The sequence below is a fragment of the Sorex araneus genome, chromosome 3, assembly GCF_027595985.1.
Source record: "Sorex araneus isolate mSorAra2 chromosome 3, mSorAra2.pri, whole genome shotgun sequence".
NCBI classification, from domain to species: Eukaryota; Metazoa; Chordata; class Mammalia; order Eulipotyphla; family Soricidae; genus Sorex; species Sorex araneus.
This window is the reverse complement of record NC_073304.1, coordinates 8302213-8323174: the sequence shown is the minus strand read 5'-3', so window position 1 is coordinate 8323174 and position 20962 is coordinate 8302213. Positions and strand designations below refer to the sequence as shown.

General features: G+C 62.7%; 1 protein-coding gene across 6 annotated transcripts in view; it reads right to left on the bottom strand.

The window, feature by feature from the left end:
* Window positions 1-2194: 2194 nt before the first annotated feature.
* Window positions 2195-20962, bottom strand: part of PRIMA1 (proline rich membrane anchor 1) — a 42869-nt gene continuing 24101 nt past the window's right edge. For 5 of the 6 annotated variants that reach the window (XM_055133792.1, XM_055133791.1, XM_055133794.1 and 2 more), the window contains exons 4-5: window positions 13011-13140; window positions 2195-4925 (exon numbers count right to left, since the gene is read on the bottom strand). In XM_055133792.1, the coding sequence (XP_054989767.1) occupies window positions 4823-4925; window positions 13011-13140 (233 nt within the window). In that variant the 3' untranslated portion in view covers window positions 2195-4822. Of the gene's footprint in view, window positions 4926-7530; window positions 7631-13010; window positions 13141-20962 lie in introns of all 6 variants that reach the window. The other variant, XR_008629373.1, reaches the window with a different exon arrangement.

Sequence of the window (20962 nt, the reverse complement as noted above, 5' to 3'; positions counted from 1 at the left end):
GTGGGAGGACAGCAGTGGGAGGACGGCAGTGAGAAGACGGCAGTGGGAGGACGGTAATGGGAGGACGGCAGTGGGAGGACGGTAACGGGAGGATGGCAGTGGGAGGACGGCAGTGGGAGGACAGCAGTGGGAGGACGGCAGTGGGAGGACAGCAGCGGGAGGACAGCAGTGTGAGGACAGCAGTGGGAGGACAGCAGTGGGAGGACGGCAGTGAGAAGACGGCAGTGGGAGGACGGCAGCGGGAGGACGGCAGTGGGAGGACGGCAGTGGGAGGACGGCAGTGGGAGGACAGCAGCGGGAGGACAGCAGTGTGAGGACAGCAGTGGGAGGACAGCAGTGGGAGGACGGCAGTGAGAAGACGGCAGTGGGAGGACGGCAGTGGGAGGACGGCAGTGGGAGGATAGTAGTGGGAGGACGGCAGCGGGAGGACGGCAGTGGGAGGACGGCAGTGGGAGGACGGCAGTGGGAGGATAGTAGTGGGAGGACGGCAGCGGGAGGACGGCAGTGGGAGGACGGCAGTGGGAGGACGGCAGTGGGAGGATAGTAGTGGGAGGACGGTAATGGGAGGACGGCAGTGAGAGGACGGCAGTGAGAAGGCAGCGGGAGGACGGTAATGGGAGGACGGCAGCAGCGATGGTGGTATCCGCGTGTGGGAAAAAGTAGCTTTGGGGCACCCTGCGCTTGGGGCGGAGAATTCTGCCCCCACCCACCCAGAGCCCTCCCGGGCACTGCCTGACGCCACGTGGGACACAGGCACCCTACTAAGGGCAGTGGCCCCCACCTGCCAGCAGGGAGCACGTGGGGCTGGGCTGGAGGTGCGCCAGGCCTGACGGGGCCGTGCTGGGCAGTGCTGTGGACCTGCTCCAGGGAGCCCGCTGACAAGTCCGTGCTCCCCCCTCGCCCCCGCACCGCCCCCAACCCCCCTCCACTGGGTGCACGGCTCAAGGCACCTGGATACTCTTCTAAAGGGTCGAGGTAGGCAGGAAGGGCAACCAGGTGCAGGCCAGCCTGGTCAGTGAGATGTGAATCAGCACCCCTGACCCCCCTGACCTCCCCCCGTGCCAGTGACACTTCAACGTCCTTCTGCCCCACAGGACTCGGTGCCCGAGACTCTCCTTCCCGTGCTGCAGAGAGGAAGGGGAGCAGGGGTGAGGGAGGGCGAGGCAGGAAGTAGTGAGCCAGAGGGGAGAATGGAGAAAGGAAGGAGGAGGGGGGAGGGTGGGGGAGGGAGGAGGGAGAGCAGAGGGGAGGACTAGGAAGGGGTGGAAGAGGGATAAAGGGAGGAAAGGAGGAAGAGGAAAAGGAGGGAGGAGAGAGTAGGGAGGAGGAGGGGGAGAAGGGAGGAGGGAGAGGAGAGAGGGATAGGAAGGGAAGGGGGAGGGGGAGGGGAGGAAGGGAGGGTGGGGAAGGAGAGGACGGAGGAGCCTGCGTGCCTCCTGCCTTGTCACCTCCCGGGAGCCCCCGTGTCCCCTGCCCCTGTGTCCCCTGGCTCTCTGGGGGATGGGACAGCTCCAGGGCCTGCAGATTGTCCCCAGCTCCTGCTCCCAGAGGCAGAGGAGCGCCCTGGGGCTTGGGTGGTGGCAGAGGGGCCCTTGCTCTGTGCCGGGGACACTCAGTCTGAGGGCCCTCTCCGGCGTGTCCAGTGGGGGGCGCTGCCGCGCCAGCTCCGGGTTCACACCTGGGCCTCCCTGCCTCCCCCCATGGTGTGGCTGGAGGGGGCGGGGTCCTCCTCATGGCCCCCCACCCTGCGGAGCCACCGCACCCCTCCTCCCCCCTCCTCCCCATCAGATGGGGGCGTCTGCGCCCGGAAGTGCTGGGCAGGAAGCTCATACGGGGTCCTGTCTGCCCCTCCTTTCAGGGGAGCACCCCGTGCTCTTGAGGCCCCTTGCCTCGAGGGGGCAGACCCAGAACCCAGACCCAGGTGGACGTCATCGGGCCTAATTCAGCTCCCCTCCGGCTGGGCAGGCGATTCTCAGCGATTAGGTCCACGGTGGTCCCGCGCCTGGGCGAGGCCCCTCAGGACAGGGTGCGGGATCAGGAAGGGGTGGGGACGAGCGGCCTGAGAACCCGGGGCCTGGGGGTGACCACAGGAGGAGGCAGAAACTGGGCACACCGGGACTTCCCCCGAAGCCTGGGTGTGCAGCCCCCCGATCTGCCCCCGCCAGCCCCCCAGGACCACAGCCAGGCACCGAGATAAGTCTCTATTTTTATTGAAAATAAAAAAGACATGGCACTCTCTCCAGCAGAGCCTCCGCCCGCCCGCCCCCTCCGCCCCTCCGGTTCCCGCGGGTGTGGCCTGGCCTGGGTGTTTGTCCATCGAGACAGACTGGGGGAAGCTGGCGGTGGTGGCCGGGAAGGCCTGGCTGGGTGACCGCAGCCCTTCCTGCTCGGTCCCCCTGGACTGCGTCACCGTCCTTGTGCGGACTGGGAGGACAGATCGGGGATGGTGGCGGCGGAGCTGGAAATTGATAGAACTAGATAGAATATATGCGTGTGCACGCGTGTGTGTGTGCGTGTGCATGTGTGCGTGTGTGTGCATGTGTGTGCACGTGTGTGCGAGTGTGCATGTGTGCGAGTGTGCATGTGTGTGTGTGTGCATGTGTTCGTGTGTGCATGTGTGCGTGTGTGTGCATGTGTTCGTGTGTGCATGTGTGCGTGTGTGTGTGTGTGCATGTGTTCGTGTGTGCATGTGTGCGTGTGTGTGTGTGTGTGTGTGTGTGCGTGTGCGTGTATGTGAGCGTGATGGGCCCACCCCCCGCACGGCTCCGGGACTTCCTACCTCGGTCTAAAGCTGGGCTCAGCCAGGAGACAGGGAAGAAAGCAGGGGGCCGGGCATGGCGCTTCTCCCACCCACCTGAGAACTGGTCTTGTCGGGGCAGGGGTGGGCGTGGGGCTGAGCTCCCCGCCAGGCCAGTCTCTCGGGGTCCCGGCTTCCGAACCCTTCCGGCTGCCTGGTGGGTGCTGGCCCCGGGGCACTGTTCCAAATAAATGCCTTTAAAAAATATTGGGGTTCTCCTCCCTTGGTTTACACCGAGGGGCGTTTAGCACGAGCCCAATCTGGAGTGAGATTATGTGCCCTTAGCTTTGGGCGGGCGGGCGGGTGGGTGGGTGCACCTTGCCTGGGTCCCCAGGGACCGGCTGGGGCGGGCTCGGCGGAGGTGCTTCTGGCCCCGGTGGAAAGCTCAGACGAACTGCAAAAGGCCAACTTTCGAGGTTGGGGGGCCCCATGCCCTGCCCCGGCCCCTCCCCTCTGGGCTGGCTGCCCAGATCCCCTCGGCAGGCACATGCTGAGGGCGGGGGTGGGGGGGCGGCGGGGGGCTTGTCACCGGGCACTCTCCGGGGTGTTGAGAGAGGAAGCTGGGCCCGCGTCGGGGTGGGTCTGCCTGCCACTGACACTTCCTCTGGCCCAGGGGTCACCGCCTCCCTTGCGTGGTCGTGGCATTTCCCGAGAGGCCCCGCAGAGGGATCTCCAGGTCAGGGGCATGTGACGGCCACCAGCGGGCCACTGGGGACTCTACCACGGGATACGCCGAAGCCACGTTGCCATCTCCTCGAGAAACCGGGGCTGAAGCGAGGAGAGCGGGCAGCTCTGGGCAGCTGCGTCCAGGGGCTGGACCCTGTCAGGACCACCGCAGAGCGCCCCCTCGGCCCTCCGGGAGACCAGGTCACCGTGTGGGCACTGGGGTCTGCAGAGTGGCCGTACCAGCACCCACGGGGCCGCTTCTTCATCTGTGGGTGCCCCCGGAGACGCCTGCAGGGCTCCCCTGTGGCGGGGGGAGGGCGAGACCACAGAGCTAGGCCCCCAATCCAGAGGGCCAAACCCGCTGTGCGCTGGGTCCCGGGAGGGTTCCCCCGGGGCACGTAGGGCCGCTGCCTCGGGGCCTGGCCGCGTGTCTGCAGGGCAGGAGGCCACTTGAGGGTGGGTCTGAGGTCCCCCTCCTCCCCGCCCCTTTCCCCTCCGACCACCTGGAGGCCTCAGCACTCTGGGGCCCCCTGAATGGAGACGTGTAAAGGGAGCCACTGAAAGAACACTGCCCGCTGGGGGCACAGGCAGAGGGCCGGAGAACCTGGTCCTCAGGGAGACCCCACGCGGGCTGGGGGCTCAGCCCAAGGCGCCTGCGGTGGGCGTGGAGGCCTCTGCCCATGAGAGCAGGGCCCGGCTCACGTCGGGGCTGGTCCCCAGGAAGTCCGGGCTTGTGTGGCATCTACGAATCGCTCCCGGTGGCCCCAGGAAGACCGGAACTCAGCCCCCAGCATCAAGGAAGCCCGGTGGGCACTTTGCAGGCTGGGCTCACGGCCCCCAGAGGCGGGGAGGTGGGGGGCAGGGCCCCTGGCGCCAGTGGGGACAGGAAGACGATGAAGACCGTGATGGGTGGGGTGAGGGACAGGTGTGTGGGAAGCACCTTTGAAAGGGGGGGCAAGGCTGTGCTGAGGGGTCCCGGGGGACAGCGTGGCCACCGGAGAAGCCGGGGGCGGAGGGGGGTGGCTGGGCGGGGGGAAGGGCGGTTTTCTGCAGCGCTCGGCCCTGCCTTGCTCCTCTTTGGGCTGAAGGTACCTTCCCGCTGCAGCAGACAGACAGACAGACAGACAGACAGATGGACAGGCTGTCTTCGGGCAGCCACGGGGAGACAGCTGGCCAGCCACAGCCCGAGCGGAACGGCGAGACAGCCCCACGCTGGTGCTGGCCCAGGTGACCAGGTTCCCGGCTCCCAGGAGGATGGTCTCTGCTTCCCAAGGTCCGAGGCCACGCCGCCCTGGCCCACGCGGGCATCGGATCTGCTTTCCCGTGTCCACGAGCGTCCCCCGGCTGTGTCTCTGAGGGTCACACCACGGCACTGTTCACGTCCACCCCTTTGCTGCTCTGCGAGGCCGTCATGGGGTACTCAGCAACGCCCGTGCCGTTCTCCTCCTTCCTCAGCGGTTTCCTGCGGTGCGGAACAGGGAAGACAAGGCAGGGGGCGCAGGGGCGCGCATCAGTGACCGGAGTCGGTGACCGCCGGGCTCTGGGTGAGCTTCCTTGCACTGCCCGTCCTCGTGGGGTCAGAGGGAAGCTGGATAGAGTCGGTTGTGACCTCTTCCCCCTCCCCAAACTCTCCCCCTCCGATGGTCGAGGAGGAAAGCAGGCAGCCGCTCAGGGGGGCTGAGGTGGACACACCTGAATGGACCGTGAGTCTCGCCTGATTATGATCAGGTTTTGATTGAGCCAAAGGTGCGCCAATGGGACCTGCTGGTGGCTCTTTGGAGGTGCAGGTGGCCAAGGGGGAAGGGGGTTGTCGCTGGAGTTGGCAGGAGGACATGGGGATGGGCGGGGGAGATGATGACCGTGGTCTTGGTGATGGTGCTGGATGGTGGGGGGGGGGGTGTTGAAGGTCACAGTGATGCTGGCAGAGATGATGGGTTGGGGGGGTGGCGGTGGGGATGGGGGCGGGGGGGGGGCTTGCTGCCCCGGGATGGGAAGGAGCGGGAGGTGCCGAGGATGGTGCTGGTGTAGCTGATGGTGACTGAGACGAGGTGGGTGATGGTGGTGGTTACGGACGTGGAGGTGGAGGGAGGGAGGCTGGCTAGGACAGAGGGTGCAGGAGGAGGAGGGGACTGGCCGGCGACTGGCCGAACATCGTCAGCACACACCCGCGCTTCCCGACACCCCCCTGGGGCCCTTTGAAGTTGCTTCCGCTCTCAGGAGCGTCCCCTGTATCCGCAGGACCTGCCGGCTGGAGGGAGCTTAGGGAAGCCGCTGCCCCGCTGCCCACCGGCCGAGCCTCTGGATTCCTGGCCGCCTATCCTAGCCTGGATCAAGCCCTTCCTGTCCCTGCGGGGTTTCTGGCCTCGCTGACCGTAGCTCTCTGAGCCGAGCAACACATGGTGTGAGCCCGGGCCGTCCGGCCGCGCCGCGGACACCCCTTAGCTGGGTCTGGTGTCCAGGGGCCACAGATCAGGCACTTGTGGTGTCCGGAGGCCCTGAGCCGAGGTGCTGCGGGCTTGGTGATGTCTAATTGGCGGAAGCCTGGAGTGGATTACTGTGCCCCCTCCAGCACCCCCCGAGCCGCCCCGGTCACCCGGAGACCATGTGTGGTGAGAACCGAGGAAGGGTGAGGGACTTAGTGTTGGAGCGGCGGGAGGGTGAGTGTTTGTCAGCATGGGGAGGGGAGGCGCAGGGAGGGGGTTAGGCCTGCTCAGAGGAAGCCCCCAGAGAGAGTCTGGATGGCGCCTTTCCTCCGGCAGAAGAAGCTGCTCCCAGGCACCCGAGGACCCCACATGCCCTCCCTCGGGGCTCAGGCTACGCTGGAACCTTCTAGAAGCATGAGATGCTGGCCGGCTGGGCCTCCATGGGGCTTTTGGCCGAGGCTGGAGTTAAGAGATTCATTTCATGGGAAACTGAGGCTGAGAGAGAGTGGGCAGGTGCCCGAGGACCTCCGGCTGGTCTGGGGTGACCCCTGGGCTCCGACGCCTCTTGGGACCCCAGCCTTCCCACCGGGGTCCCCCACCATGGCCCTGCAGCTGTGACTAGGGTGGGCCTTCCTTGGCGAGAACCCGTGAGGCTCCCGAGCACTTTCAGAGTCGCCATCTCGCTGGGTGAGACCCCCCTCCCCCACGGCCGCTGACAGACCAGTCCAGCTGTCCTGTCTGTGAGTGGCCTGTGGACACAGCAGCTCTGCAGCTGCGCTGGGCCCTGAGTCCTGCTGGGGTGCCCTGCCCCCTCCCTCCCGGGTGGCCCCACATACCCTTCCCAAGTATGGGGTCTGCTGAGCAGGCGGGTGACACCCGCCTCTCATCTTTCCTCACCCTGACACCCCACAAAGCTCCCTGTGGACTTAGGGGGCGGGGATGAGGGTGGACATTCCCCAGCAAAGACCTCGGGGTGCAGCTGTCTCCCTAATAAACCTCATTTGTGGGCTGAGTCAATGCACAGGTGCAGCTGGGGGAGCACCATCTCGGGTGCGGGGGGATGACCAAGAGAGGGAGAAGGGGGCTGGACCCCCTGAGAGGGGCCGAGCGTGGAGGGCGGGAGAGAGGCCACAGCCCCACCAGGTCACTGGCGTGATGCCCCCCTGGATGCCTGTGTGTAGCTGTCCCCCCGCCCCACACCCCGGCTCAGACAACGCCTCATTCTGAGCAGCCCAGACTGAGGCCTGCAGCCTTGAGCCCCGACACTGTGCTCCATCCCCAAGCTTCCCCGGGGTTCCCTGCAGCCTGGCAGAGCTGGACTCGCCCCTCTGGCAGGACCCAGTTTTGCCTGACACCCACATGGTGTCCCTTCCCCCCAGGCATGGAGGATGTCCCAGCTCCTGCTGGTTGGCCGCCCCCAGCTCTGCCGTCGTGGGACACTGGGACACTCCCTGCCTCTCTCCACCGCTCAGTTTCCAGGCCTTTGCAATGGGCCCATCACGGTGTCCGGTGCCCGGTTGCCGGGAAGGTTATGGCCGTTAGTGTCGTGTCAGGCTTTTAGCGGGCACACAGGAGGAGGGGGTTAGCCGGGCACTGGGTGGCAGGGATCCACTCCCTCTGCCCCTGCGCCCCCTTCCTACCTACCGCGCACCCTGGGGGGCTCCAGAAATGCCAGACAAACCCGGCCGCTCCCTCTAACGCCCAGAGGCGCGTCTCCCTGGGCGCATGCTACGTGGCCTGGTTCCTAGGACCGAGAGAGAGAAAGGTGAGAGGCCTCAGCCAGCCCGGCCCAGGCTTCCAGGCCCGTCTCCCACCCCAGGCCTGTGTCCCTGGCCTCAGAGTGCACCCAGGGACACCCCCCCACACACACACACACCACCAGGCCCGCAGAGACTGCCTCCGCCACCTCAATGCAGGCAGGCAGGAAGGCTCCAGGGTCCCGGGACAGGGCTGGACCCTGCACCCCTACAGCAGGGCCAAGATCCCCCTGCAGGCTCAGCCCCCCAGAGGGTTCCGGCCATAGCTGAACTCAGATCCCCCCCTCCCGCCAGGCCCCCTCCAGGGCTCCGGCCAAGACTGGGCGCAACCTGCGGCCCCGTGGGAAGCTGGAGGTGCGGGTGAGCGGGGAGGAGCCGAGACGGGAGACAGCGTCCCGCCGACTCACGAGCCTCCACCTCGGGAGCTGGGAGCCAAAGGCCCAGACGGCCCTTTCGGAAGGTTCTACACCCCTCACCCCACCCCGCCCCCAAGCCCTGTCCCACGCGAACACACACACACACACACACACACACACACACACACACACACACATGCGCGCGCGCATGCACACACGCGCACACACACACACACGCGCGCGCGCGCACACACACACGTACACACACGCGCGCGCGCGCACACACACACACACACACACACACACACGCACACCTGCAGACGGCCGACAGCTTCTCCCTGAGCCAGAGCAGGCCCCTGAGCCACGGGGCAATCACTGACCGCAAGGGCAGAAGCCCCAGGGGGGTCCCAGGCCTCTCGTTCCCACACAGGACAGGGCAGCGTCCTCCTCGCCAGCCAGGTCCCGGAGGGTCCTTCATGCCCAGAGACGCAGCACACTCTGGGGCGGGGGCGGGTATGGAGGGCGGCTGCTGGCTGGGCTTCCTGCCGCCCTGCCCCAGTCTGGAGGCTGTCACGGTCCCCACCGTGCAGGGGAGAGTGAGCTGAGAAGCAGGGCGGCGGGGAGGGAGCTCAGGTCTCGTCCGTTCCTCCGGAGGGCCTGTCCCCAGCTCCACACAGGCGTGGGGGGTGTGGGGGAGCCGAGGGCCTCATTGGACCCACAGGCTGGCCGCATGCTGGGCCCCCACAATGCCTGCCGGGCACACAGGTCTGTCTCTGGGGAGTGGACTCACGGCAGTGGCCCTGCTGGATTCTGGTCTCCCTGGGCCTCGGTGAGGCTGCCGGGGGCCCAGGGGACACAGTGAACAAACATCAAGAAATCACATTCGAAAGGCCACACCCAGATGCCCAGAGCATGCAGACCCCTAGCCCCGGCAGGCTCGAGTGAGGACGAGCCCCCGGTGTGCACGAGGAGGAGCTAACAGAGAGTGGTGGGCTTGAGGGGCAGCTGGGAGCACTGGGGGCTGCACTGGGGTGGTGGGACGGGTCCCACCTACAGGGCTGGGCAGGTGGGGGTTCTACAGCTAGTCAAGGGAGGCCCCCTAAAGTTGGGGATTCGTTTCTAAGGGGACTCCTAAGTGATGTCCGGGAGGCCCAAGGGCCCCTCCCAGCAATTCTGAGACCACCGGGCCTGTTGCATGAAGCAGTATCAGTCGGGAGGAGATGCAGAGATCAGACATGCAAGAAGAATGAATTAGCACAGAGGGTCAAGGCCGTTAGTGTGTGTCATGGCAGTGCTCGGGCTCATGGCCCTCCGTGCTAATTCATTCCTCTTGCGTGTCTTATCTCTGCGTCTCCAACCCACTGATATCACTTCATGCAACACAGGTCAGAGTTTCCACGAGGCCCGGAGGAGGGGGTGCCGCCGGGGTCTGGGGGTACTGGGGCCTCGAAGGCTGCACCTGGCGATGCTTGGGGGACCGGGAGATATCAAGGAGAGAGCCAGAACCAGCTGCTTGCAAGGCCTGAGCCCGAACCCTGTGCTTTCTCTCCAGCCCCCCAATCTGGGGGTTCTGGCCCTTCCTCCACCTCTCAGTCAGGGGCGGTCACCCCGGAGATGCCCACGGGCTGGGGGCAAAGGGTTGGGGTGTCCAGGGACTGAGCCCGGGACAACGTCCACAGGTGGCCGGAGCAGAGAGAAATTTGAGTACAGAGAAAGACGGTCGGGGGGGGGGGGGTCTACCACGAGAGTCGGGGCTGGTGTTTCCCGCCAGACTCAGGGCGGATTTGGCATTTTAACTCTGGGCTGCAACACTTTGGTGAGAACGAAAATCAGACTTACAGGAAGCTGTGAATGCTCGCGACCTGGCCAGACTCCCCCCTGCACAGAGCCCCTGCAGAGGCTGCAGCCCCCCGCCCCCCCTCTCCCCCGGGACCCCGAGGTTCCTTTTCCTCCCCGGGTTCATAAATGAGAAGTGGGCGGGGGGGGGGCATCCCCTCTGGCAGTCAGCAGCCAACTGGGCCTGCAGTTCATGGTGAGGGGCCACAGCCATGGAGGTGTGAGGGGACACAGTGACGGGTCACTCCTTCTGAGCGGAGTGTGGAGTGGTGGCAGGGGACCTGGGGCTCACCAGCCCAGGGGGAAGGAGATGCCTTCAAGAAGGTTTCTGGTGAATGGGCCGCCTTGGCTGGGCTTTGAAGGGTCAATAGGAGTGCGCCAGCGGTCCCCCTGAAAATGCCTTCCCTTAGCCCCATGGCTGTCACCAACCCGTCCCAGATGACTCTGGGGGAGCCCGGGGCTTGGAAAGGTCTCCCCTTTTCTTGTGCTCCCCAAACCCTGCACCCAGGTGCTCCCAGCACACAGCTGGTCTCGGGGAGCCTCGCTGCATCAGAGGCTGGAGTTTGAGTTCAGAGGAAGAAAGTGACCCCACAATGCGGGGGTCCTCAACTTCCTCCACCCCTGCAGCATCCCCCTTCCCCCGGCCCCTCTGAGCTCCCCAGAAGAAGCACCTCCTTCCCACCCGCTATTTCTAGAACCATCCGCCCGGCAATCTGAGGGCTGTCGGGACGTCACCGAGATGGCTCAGGGCCCTCCCCGGGGACTCCGGGCTGAGAGTTTAAACCCACACAGAGCTACTCACTGGATGCCCCTGCTAATGCTCTCCAGGACAACAGACGCCCGTTTCCGTAGAGAAAAGATGATGTTTCGGATGAATTATTAAGCAGCAAGAAGCGCCTGGGAGCCCGAGGCCCTCCTCGAGGGAGAGAAATGCAGAGAAATGCAGGGGTGGGGGTGGGGGGCTGTGGGCCTGCTTTGCCCTGCTGCCTCCCCCTCCCTGCACAGTTGGGGTCTCCGTGTCTCTAGACTTGTAGAACCTGCACGCTGCCAGCAGGAGCAGCCTGGGATGACGGTTTGCTGTCTGAATCACGCAGGAGCCTGCTGGCACACTCCTACTGACCCTTCAAAGCCCAGCCAAGGCAGCCCATTCACCAGAAACCTCCTTGAAGGCATCTCCTTCCCCCTGGAAGCACGGCTCCTTCCTCTGCATCAGCCCCTGCACAGAGCTGGGCAGCAGGGACGGTGCTGGCTGTGCCCTGACAGGAGGGGACAGTGTCCGCCAGCACCAGATGGGTCTCCCGTAAGCGAGTCTTTTACAGATGCAGCTCACACACCCCAAAAGAGCTAACAGGAGGCCAAAGGAGGCAGTACAAGAGCATGGGCACCTGCATGCACGGGACCCTGGCTTGTCCCCTGGCACCATGCAGTCCCCAAACACTGTCCAGTGTGGCCTTGAGGGGCACTGGAACTGTCAGCTCTGAGACCCCCATGGCTGGGCCCTGGCATTGAGCCACAATACCCTGAGTACTGAGGGAGTGGCACCTGGGCTCCCTGTACACTGGTTGGGGGCCACCCCCCTCCCATAGACGTTAGTGTCAATTCATTCCCATTGTACAGAGATTAAAAACCAGGGCCCAAGGAATGGCGGGAATACCTCTGGATCACATGAATGGAGCTGGGGTCTGAACCAAGACTGGACTTTAAAACCTGGCGCTTCACAGTAAAAATGACATCTGTACCTATATGTTCATTGCAGCACTGTTCACTATAGCCAAAATGTGGAAACAACCCAAGTGCCTGAGAACAGATGACTGGTTAAAGAGACTTTGGTACATCTACATAATGGAATACTATGCAGCTGTTAGGAGAGATGAAGTCACTAAATTTGCTTATAAGTGGATGGACATGGAAAGTATCATGCTAAGTGAAATGGGTCAGAAAGAGAGGGACAGATATAGAGGGACTGCACTCATTTGTGGAGTATAACATAACAAACATGAGACTGATACCCAAGGACAGTAGATAGAAGGGTCAGGAAGACCGCTCCATAGTTGGCAGCCTGCCTCACGAGTGGGCAGGGAGAGGATAGCTGGATAGAGAAGGGATCACTAAGAAAATGATGGCTGGAGGAACCAGTCGGGATGGGAGATGTGTGCCGAAAGTAGATAATGGACCAAACATGATGGCCTCTCAATGTCTGTGTTGCAAGCCATGATGTCCAAAGGTAGAGAGAGAGAATGGGGAATATTGTCTGCCATGGAGGCAGGGGGAGGGTGGGAAGGGGGGTATACTGGGGATATTGGTGGTGGGGAATGTGCACTGGTGGAGGGATGGGTGTCTGACCATTGTGTGATTGCAACCCAACCATGAAAGCTTGTAACTAATCTCACAGTGAGTCAATAAAATTTAAAAAAAAACAAAACTGGTGCCTCAGCTCAGCAGCTCATCCCCCACCCCAGAGTCCCCCGCCCCACCTCTGAATGATCGCTTCCCAGTACCCAGACCGGGGGGAGCGCGGGTGAAGGCGTCGGTGACTTTCGAAGGGTCAGTTTTCTTGCCCCGAAGCCCCACAGAGACTTAGTGCTCATTAGCTGCTCAAAGTTCCCTAAAACTGATGGGGGCACAGTGTCTGGGATGGGCCTTGATCATTTATTTGGGGGGAGGTGGGTTTGGGGCCACACCTGGCCCCGAGTGGGAGCTACTACTCCTGTCTGTGTTCAGGGGTAGCCCCCCCGCCAGAGATGTGTGTGTGGGGGGGGGCGGGTGGATCATGAGATGCCAGGATTGACGTCCTGCAGTTGGTGACATGTAAGACAAACATTGTAACCCCTGGGCCATCTCCGCGGCCCCCGGGATCAACTCTGACATATCAGCAATGACAAGGATGAGAGTTAGGGGTGTGGCACAGTGGCAGGCATATGAACGAGCTGTCTTTGAGCCTCTCCCCACAATAAAGGGGTGGGGGTGGTGGGGGAGATGCGTGTGTGCTTGAGGGGGGAGAGGGGTACAAAAGAGAAATAGAGGAAGCCGGTAATGGCCAAATCTTGACAATTCCTGAACGAGGGAGACGGAGGCAGAGATGCATTGCTTCGGCCTCCGCTCTGCTAAAGTTATTTTTATGATTTGGGGGGCGCAAGGGGGAGTCCGCGGGTGCCGGGAGGTGGCGGGCTCTCACCTTTTGATGGCTTTGTAGCAAATGATGACAAGCACAGTGAGGAAGACCAGGGAGGCACAGCATACGGCAATGATGATGGCCAGGCCTGACCACCAGCTCTCCTCCGCCGGGCACGAGGTAGAGTTGGGAGCTGGAAGAGACGAAGCGGGGGAGTCTGAGGGTGGCTCCAGCATGGCTGGGGGGCGGGGGAGAGGGGCTCCAAGGTGCTCAGCCCTCTCCTGCTGTCCCCTCCCCAGCCCCACCCTGCAGGTGACATCATGGCTGGCCCAGCCAGGCAGTGCGCCCGCGAGCAGAGGTTCAGCGCCCGGCCCCCGGCCATCCATCGTCCACTGGCATGAGCTAACTGACAGCAGGGTCAAGTTTAATTTCCCATGAAAAATAACAGAACCGCGCACGCTCTCTCCGTGGAGGCATTAAATGCGCTTCCTCTGCAGGGGGCGGGGGCAAGCACATTGCAGAGGAGGCCCCTGGCGGCCAGTTTCTTCACTGAGGTCAGTGGCTTAAGCTCCTTTCTTGCAAGAGGCGCCTCTCCCGGCCGGCCTCCTGCCTCTGCCCCCCTCCCCCCATGCCTGCCATCAACTGAGCTTGTCCGATGGCCCCAATTTGGAAGCGTCTCCTCGACAAAGCAGAGCATGCTCAGGGCGCCCTCATCCTCGTTCAGCCGGTACCGCTCTGGGGGTGAAGCCGTCCTTCCTCCCCGCCTCCCCCGGGGCCCAGGCTGGGTGGGATGGATCCCCCCTCAGAGTAAAGCAGGTGAGGGACACGCCGTGTCACGCCTCGCTGCCTCGACACAGCCTTTCCCAGAGGCTCCGGGGAGAGCCAGACCCGATGGACACAAGTGCCCCGGGTTGTGGAAGGAACGAAACAGAGAGAGAGAGAGAGAGAGAGAGAGAGAGAGAGAGAGAGAGAGAGAGAGAGAGAGAGAGAGAGGTGGGGAGGGCGGCAGAGAGGGAGCAAGGGCGGGACATCGCCGAGTGGGGCCAGACCGAGACGTGAATCTGCCCCCAGAGACTCACAATAACGCCCCCAACAAGACTCTAGTTCAGAACCGGCGCCTGAGCGATGCCAAGAGTCTGCAGGGGACCAGCGGCTGGTTTTCCCGAGCCCACCCGGGAGTCACTGCTCGTGTCGCTGCAGCCACAGTCACTGCGTTGTAGTTGACATAAGCGAAGTGGCTGGACAGACGCTCCCACCAGGGTAAGCCCCACCTCGCCCACAGCGTCCCCCCCCAGGTCATCCTGGTCACCCCCACTCTGGATGGGGGACGTACGTACTTTCTAAAATCAGGGGCAGGGGCCATTGTATAGCGAGTGGAGCAGTTGTCTGGCACGCGGCTGACCTGGGTTTCATCCCAGGGAATCCCATGGGGTCCCCCGAGCACCCCCAGGCGGGATTCCTGAGAGCAGAGCTGGGAGTCAGCCCCGAGTACCACCAGGGGTGGCCCCCAACCCCAACTAACTAACTAACCAACTAAAATCCTGGATTCGATGTGCACATGCTTGTCCCCGGCATGTCCACGCTCTTTTCTTGAAATCCCTGTCCCCCGGCTTTGCCAGGGCGTTTGACGCTCATGGGTGTCGCAGCCCACTGCACCGGCCCCATCCCCTACACGGTGACGCCCAGCCCAGCCACTCATCCGCTCCCCTGATGATGGACACAGAGGCTGTCTCTGGCGTGGACTTCAGTGGCTAACAGGGCTGCGACTAATCGCACTCGAGTTCTGGTGCAGGAAGCGGCTAGGCACGGCGGGGATAGGGAAGGGGAGGGAGGTAGGGTGGGGGGCTGTGGTGGGTGGAGGAGTTAACAAAGCACCGCCAAGCCCGTCTTCCCCTCGGGAAGGAGGGAGGGCAGAGGGCGGGGAAAGGGGAGCCGTGGCCGACGGTCCAACTGTGGCTGGCCGCGGTGGAGGGGGTGTGGAGACCGCCCCAGGGAGGTGATGTTACAGCCCCGTCACAAGGGGACAAATGTCTGGTCCCAGGATGCCTCCCTGAAGGGTTCCAAATGTCATGCGCCATGTGGCTGCGCTCAGTCGGGGCAAGGCTGAACCTTCAGAAACCTCAGCACGGATACGATGATCAGGAAAGTACCATCTGGAAGAGGCAGCAGCCCTAAAGCCAGGAGGAGACCCCGAAGGTTCGCCCGCTGACAAACGTCTTCGGGACTTACCGGGGTGAAATATCAAACAGGAGATCCTTCTTCCTAATTCCTCCGATCGGGGTCTCCCTTGATGGGTTGGCTCTTCCCAGAGTGGCTTGGCAAAGACCCCGACCCAGCCGCTGGGGGACTGCGATGTGACCAGATTCCCAGTGGGGACGGGGGCCCCACACCCGCCCTTCAGTGGCCCACAGACACCCAACACTCCCTGGGCCACGGCAGGCATCAGCTGTCAAGCCATCCCCACCCATGGAAGTATGGGGTTGGGGGGGGATGCCTTTAGTAGTCACAACCAGTGAGGGCAGGAGCAGTGGACAGTGGCCCCAACCAGGTGCTATGTTCCGGCGCCAGGTGGAACTGTCCATGGCCTCACAAAGACCGTGCCAGGAGCGCCCTTGTCTAGTCGCCTCCTTTTTTTTTTGCTTTTTGGGTCACACCCGGCGATGCACAGGGGTCACTCCTGGCTCATGCACTCAGGAATCACCCCTGGCGGTGCTCAGGGGACCATATGGGATGCTGGGATTCGAACCTGGGTCGGCCGCATGCAAGGCAAACGCCCTACCCGCTGTGCTATCGCTCCAGCCCGTCCAGTCGCCTCTTGGTGCTCTCTCCTTCCGTTCTCAAGAGGGGGCGTCCACTCCCAGTGCCGCTGGCTCCCTACACCAGGTATGTGCGGACCTCCCTGCCGGTGACCCATTCCCCGAGTGCCCCAACCCAGAACCCAGCCGGCAACACCTCCCAGCATCCCTCAGGACCAACGGCGCAGCAGGGAGGGCATGGCCACGCTCCAGGGACAGTGGCCGCAGTTATTTTCCCCTCTCTCGGCACTCTGGACTCACATCTCAATCTCCATTACCTAATCCTGTGGAGAACATGCTGGCTATCTCAAACACACTAGGCCCACGGTCCACTAGCCTCTTCCGGTCTCACCAAAATACTGGTGGACACAAGAAGCTGTACAAGCCCCGTGTAAAGGAACACGTTCCCCGAAGCTCCACTAGAGCCTCGCATAAGTCCCAGAGGAGCAGCTAAGAGGAAGGTGGTACTCTAGAAGGGGGGAAAGGCGACCACCATCAACCGAGCTCATCCAGAGTCCCTTCTCGCCGCGAGCGGGGAATATTGCTAGTGAACCGGAAGGTGCCACCTCCACACTATCACAACAACATGAAGAAACAGCGCAAGTCCCCACCACGAGGAGAGGATGAGGAAAAGAGTCCAGAAGCCGCAACAGGACTCACCCACCAATCTGATCTCTCTGATAAAGACTTCAGAGATGAAATGTTGAAGATGTTCAGTGAACTGAAATAAATGGTGGAACAGGCATCCGGTAAATCAAAGGAGGATGTGAAAGAAGCAGTGGGACGGGCGGCCGTTTTCAAGAGGGGAGCTTCCTTGGCAGTCATTCTCCCAAACGCAGCTGGCTCCAAGGTGGAAAGTGGGTTCTGGAGGGTCCTCAGAGGAGCCCTTCCAAAATTTGGTGCCTTATGGCCTGCCCGTTGTGTGAAGAAACTCCCCCAGGAAAGGTGGGGACAGAGAGGAGAAGAGGAAGGTGTTTGGGAAACCCACTCTGGAACCGAAGCTTGGCTTTTTTTTTTTTTTTTTTTTTTGCTTTTTGGGTCACACCCAGCGATGCTCAGGAGTTACTTCTGGCTCTGCACTCAGGAATTACTCAGGGGACCATATGGGATGCCAGGGATGGAACCTGGGTCGGCCGCATGCAAGGCAAACGCCCTACCCACTATACTATCGCTCCAGCTTTCTTAAGCCAAGCTTTCTTAAGCTACTTTGTTCAGAAAGGCCTTCTCTTTTGAGGACAGAGAATACTGGAGGTTGGTCTAGGAAGCATCACTCTGAGACCCAAGGCTAAGAAACAACTTCCCTAGGAGGCAGAGGTAGGATCCCCAACTATGAGGGGTGCACGGGGTCTGCCCCTGCCTGAGCCTCCTTTCTGGTAGGTGCGAGCTAATACTTCTTTCCAGATGAGATAAGATCTTATCACGTGGGCAGACTTCATGTTCCAGAAGATTATGTGACAAAGGCAATCAGCCAGCCATCATCCATCCCTTTATCCATCTACCCACCAACCATCAACCATCCATCCACCCATCTATTCATCCAACCACAATCACACATTCATCTATCCATTATCCACCCATCCATCTACCCACCCATAATCCATCTATTCATCTACCCTTCCATCCACTCATCCATCCACACACCATCATTCATCCATCTACTCATCCATCTAGCCACCCACCCATCACCCATTCACCCATTTACCCATCCAACCATCCATCCATCTTTCCATTCATCCATCCATCCATCATGCATCATCCACCTATCTCTCCACCCACCAAACATTAGCACCGTCTGTGCCCATCACTGTGCCAGGCTCAGGAGTACGAAGATGAACTGACTGTCAAGTGTGCCCTTGCCAGAGTTGGCGCCAGCTGCCCAAGTCTCCTTACAGAGCTGGCCCTGACCTGATCACCGTGTCCCAGGCGCTGGCAGGCTCCAAGGGGAGCAGAGACGTGGGGACGGTCACCCGCCTTGCGCCTAAGGGAAAGGCTTTCAAGTCACAGGCGGAAGGAGAGGCATCGTGAGAGGCAGGTGGTCGGGTGGGGAAGGCGGCGGAGACAGGGTGAGACTGGGGCAAACCCCACAGAGATGGGAGCTCCAAGAAGGGCTGAGGAAGTGGACACCACACAAGGACCCCTCCCCCCCCACCAAACTACAAGGACGTGTGCAAGCAAAGGAAGAGAAACGGGAGAAGTTGAGGCCCCGCGGCCACCCCATGGCCCAGCTGTTCTTGGGGGCATGTGTCTCCCCCCATCTCTCACGGGGGCTCTCTGGCCACGGGATGAGGCAAAGGAAACCCTGTTCTGTTTATTGTTTTGTTTTCTGGAAGCCACACCCAGCGGTGCTCAGGGGCCACGCTCTACTCAGTGCTCGGGGGTGCACCCGGCAGTTCTTGGGGGCCCAAGCAGTGCCTGGGAGGGAACCTGGGGCTCCTCCGTGCAGTCTGCACTCAGCCCACTGACCGGTGTCCCCAAGGCCCCTCTTGAGGCACCGGCAATAACCCTCTGAGCACTGAACGCCTGGGCACTGCCTAGTTACACGGGCTAGAGAGAGGCGAACTCTCTAGCTAACGCCTCCCGCCACTTTGGTGGGCGGCCCAGAATCTGAGCCCAGGTGTGCCTGGAGACGCCCCCGCTGTAGGTGGGTGCAGGGGGCCCTGGTCTCGGTCTTCCTGCCAGGGCCTTTGTCTGGCACGAGGGAGCCGGGCAGGAGCCACGGGGACGGGCGACAGAGAGACCTCAGGCTGGACAGGAGGGGCCACTATGTCCAGTCGTGGACGGATGTGGCCGATGGGCAGGCAGTGGACTCAGCTGGCCCTCAGGAATTACTTAGGGGACCATACAGAGTCGGGCAAGGACTTCAGCCAGTCCAAGGTGGGTGGGGGTACCTGGCCTGGCTCTCTAGGGTGTGGGTCCACGGAGGGGACCGGACCCAAGCCAGCCTGGGGGTGCCACTGCCAAGGCAGCCATGGAGCACGGCGGAGGAGGGGGCTAGACTCTGCCAGCCCCGAAGGGACACTTTGGGGGTATGGGCAGCCCAAGGGTGGGCGCAGTGCCCCTGCCGGCGCGTGACAGCAGGGCCTGACCCCACGAGCCCACCGGCCCACAGTGCACTCAGCACCCCTCCCTGGCCCCCATTTCTGCAGACAGGAGACCCCCCGAGGCTGTGCGGGCGGGGTTCTGGCTCTGTGCTCTGCTTCACCAATGCCAGGTCCTCTCCCAGGCCGACCCCCCTCCTCCTGCCCAGCCTGGGGTGCTCCACTCCTGTGCGGCTGCCTGACACGGACCCCCAGGGGCCCCTGCGAAGGACGGGGCTGGCCTCCCGCCTCCCGCCCGCCCCCACACAGGCACCACTGTCTCCCCACACAAAGGCCCGACTCAGCCCAGCCATCCTGCGTGGCTGGGGCCTCGGCAGGGCGCACGGTGCCAGGGGCGGCCCCCGCGGTCTGCCCCGAGGTGCCCACGTCTGAGTCTCCGTACGGGGGCCTGGAAGTGAGGCCCTTCTGGGGAAACCCTCCCTGGGGGCTCTCGTGCACCCCAGCTCACGAAGAGGCGTCCTTCCGGCCTTCCTCTGCCAAGGGGTGCCTGGTCCCGGGGTTCAGCAGAGACCCCCCCACTTCCTGATTTCCCTGTTTCCCCACCAGAAGTCCCCTGAGTGTCCCCACACTGAACAGAGGCACGAGGTGGCTTCTGGGGTGAGCGCCCCAACACACACCCGTGTCATCTCCGGCTGGGTCAGGAACCAGGGGGATGGGGGACAGGGAGGCAGGGTAGGGCGTGGGGCCAGCTGCCTCTCGCCCACCCCACTCCCCAGGCCCCGAGGACTGAGTCGTGTGGTACTGCCGTGACCCCCATTCCCGTCTTCCACCTCAGGCAGACTTGGGGTGCGCGTGCTGCGAGGGTCGGGGCGAAGGGTGCCACCAGGATGCCTGGGGGAGCTGCCCGGGCTGGACGCCTCACTGGGCTTGAGGGAAAGTTGCTCGGGGCCCTGGCCTGCACCCTGACTGCTGTACTAGTGTCCCCCAATGCCCCCCTTTCTGCCTTGGAACTCTTCTCCACCAATGCCCTGGGGTAGCAGTGCCGAGAGCACCCAGCCGTGAGCACCCACGTTGTCCCGTCTCCTCCCAGACTCAGGCCTCAGCTGTGGGGTGGCTCCCCCTCTCTGGGGGGCTCAGCACACCCTCCACAGCAGCCCCTTCTCCCAAAGCCACCCCCTGCCCCCAGGCCCACAGTGCTCCCAGCTGTTCTCACTGGCTCCTTCCGAGTGTTTCCCCCAGGTCAGCCACGTGGACCCCCTCACCCCCTTTTCTCAGGAAAGTCAGTCTCATCTTCTAGGAATTTCCTCCACTCTAAGTTGGGGAAGGCCACAGAGCCTCCTCCATCGGGCTGGCACAAGGATGAAATGAAGTAGATGCACAGAGGGCTCAGCGCCGACACTGGCGCAGTGGACACCTCTCTGCGTGGGCGCCCTCGGCGGTCCACCGAATCCTGGCCCCTCCCCCAGCAGGACCCCGCTCTCCCCTGTGTCCCCACCCCACCCCCAGGGCCCAGGCTTTAGGGAGAGGCAGGTCCGGCCCGGGAAAGGGGCTCTCAGTGGTCAGCCGGGCTGGCGGCTCCTGTCCTTCAGTCCCTCCCCTCGGAGGCCAGCCTGGGGCACACTGACCGCTCCCTGGTGGTCTGGGAGGAGCAGAGGAGGGAGAGGACTGGGGGACCACAGCTGGGGGCGCTCAGGGGCCGCTCCTGCTGCAATGCCAGGGGGTCAGTCCTGGAGGGATCGTGGAATGCTGATGGGGCAAACCCAGCCTCCCACAGGAAGACCCTTAGTTAGCCCTTGGGGCCATCGCCCAGGGCCCTGAGAAGAGCAGGAGACCATTCGCGGCTCAGCGCGGGAGCTTCGTGGCCAAGGAGGGGAGCAAAGGGAGCTGAGGTCCCGGAGAGAAGCAGAGGCAAGAGGGTTTGAACATGGAAGGTCGTGTGTGTGTGTGTGTGTGCGTGCGTGAGTGTGTGCATGCACATGTGTGTATGCGTATGTGTGTGGGAAACTCGTGCCTCTGACACATGCACATGTGCATACGTGTGTGCATATGTGCATGCATGTATGTGCATGTATACACGTGTATGTGTGCATGCACATGTATGTGCGTGCATATGTGCGCACATGTGCATGTGTGTGCATGTGTGCACGCGTGTGTGTGTGCATGTATGTGTGTGTTTGTGTGA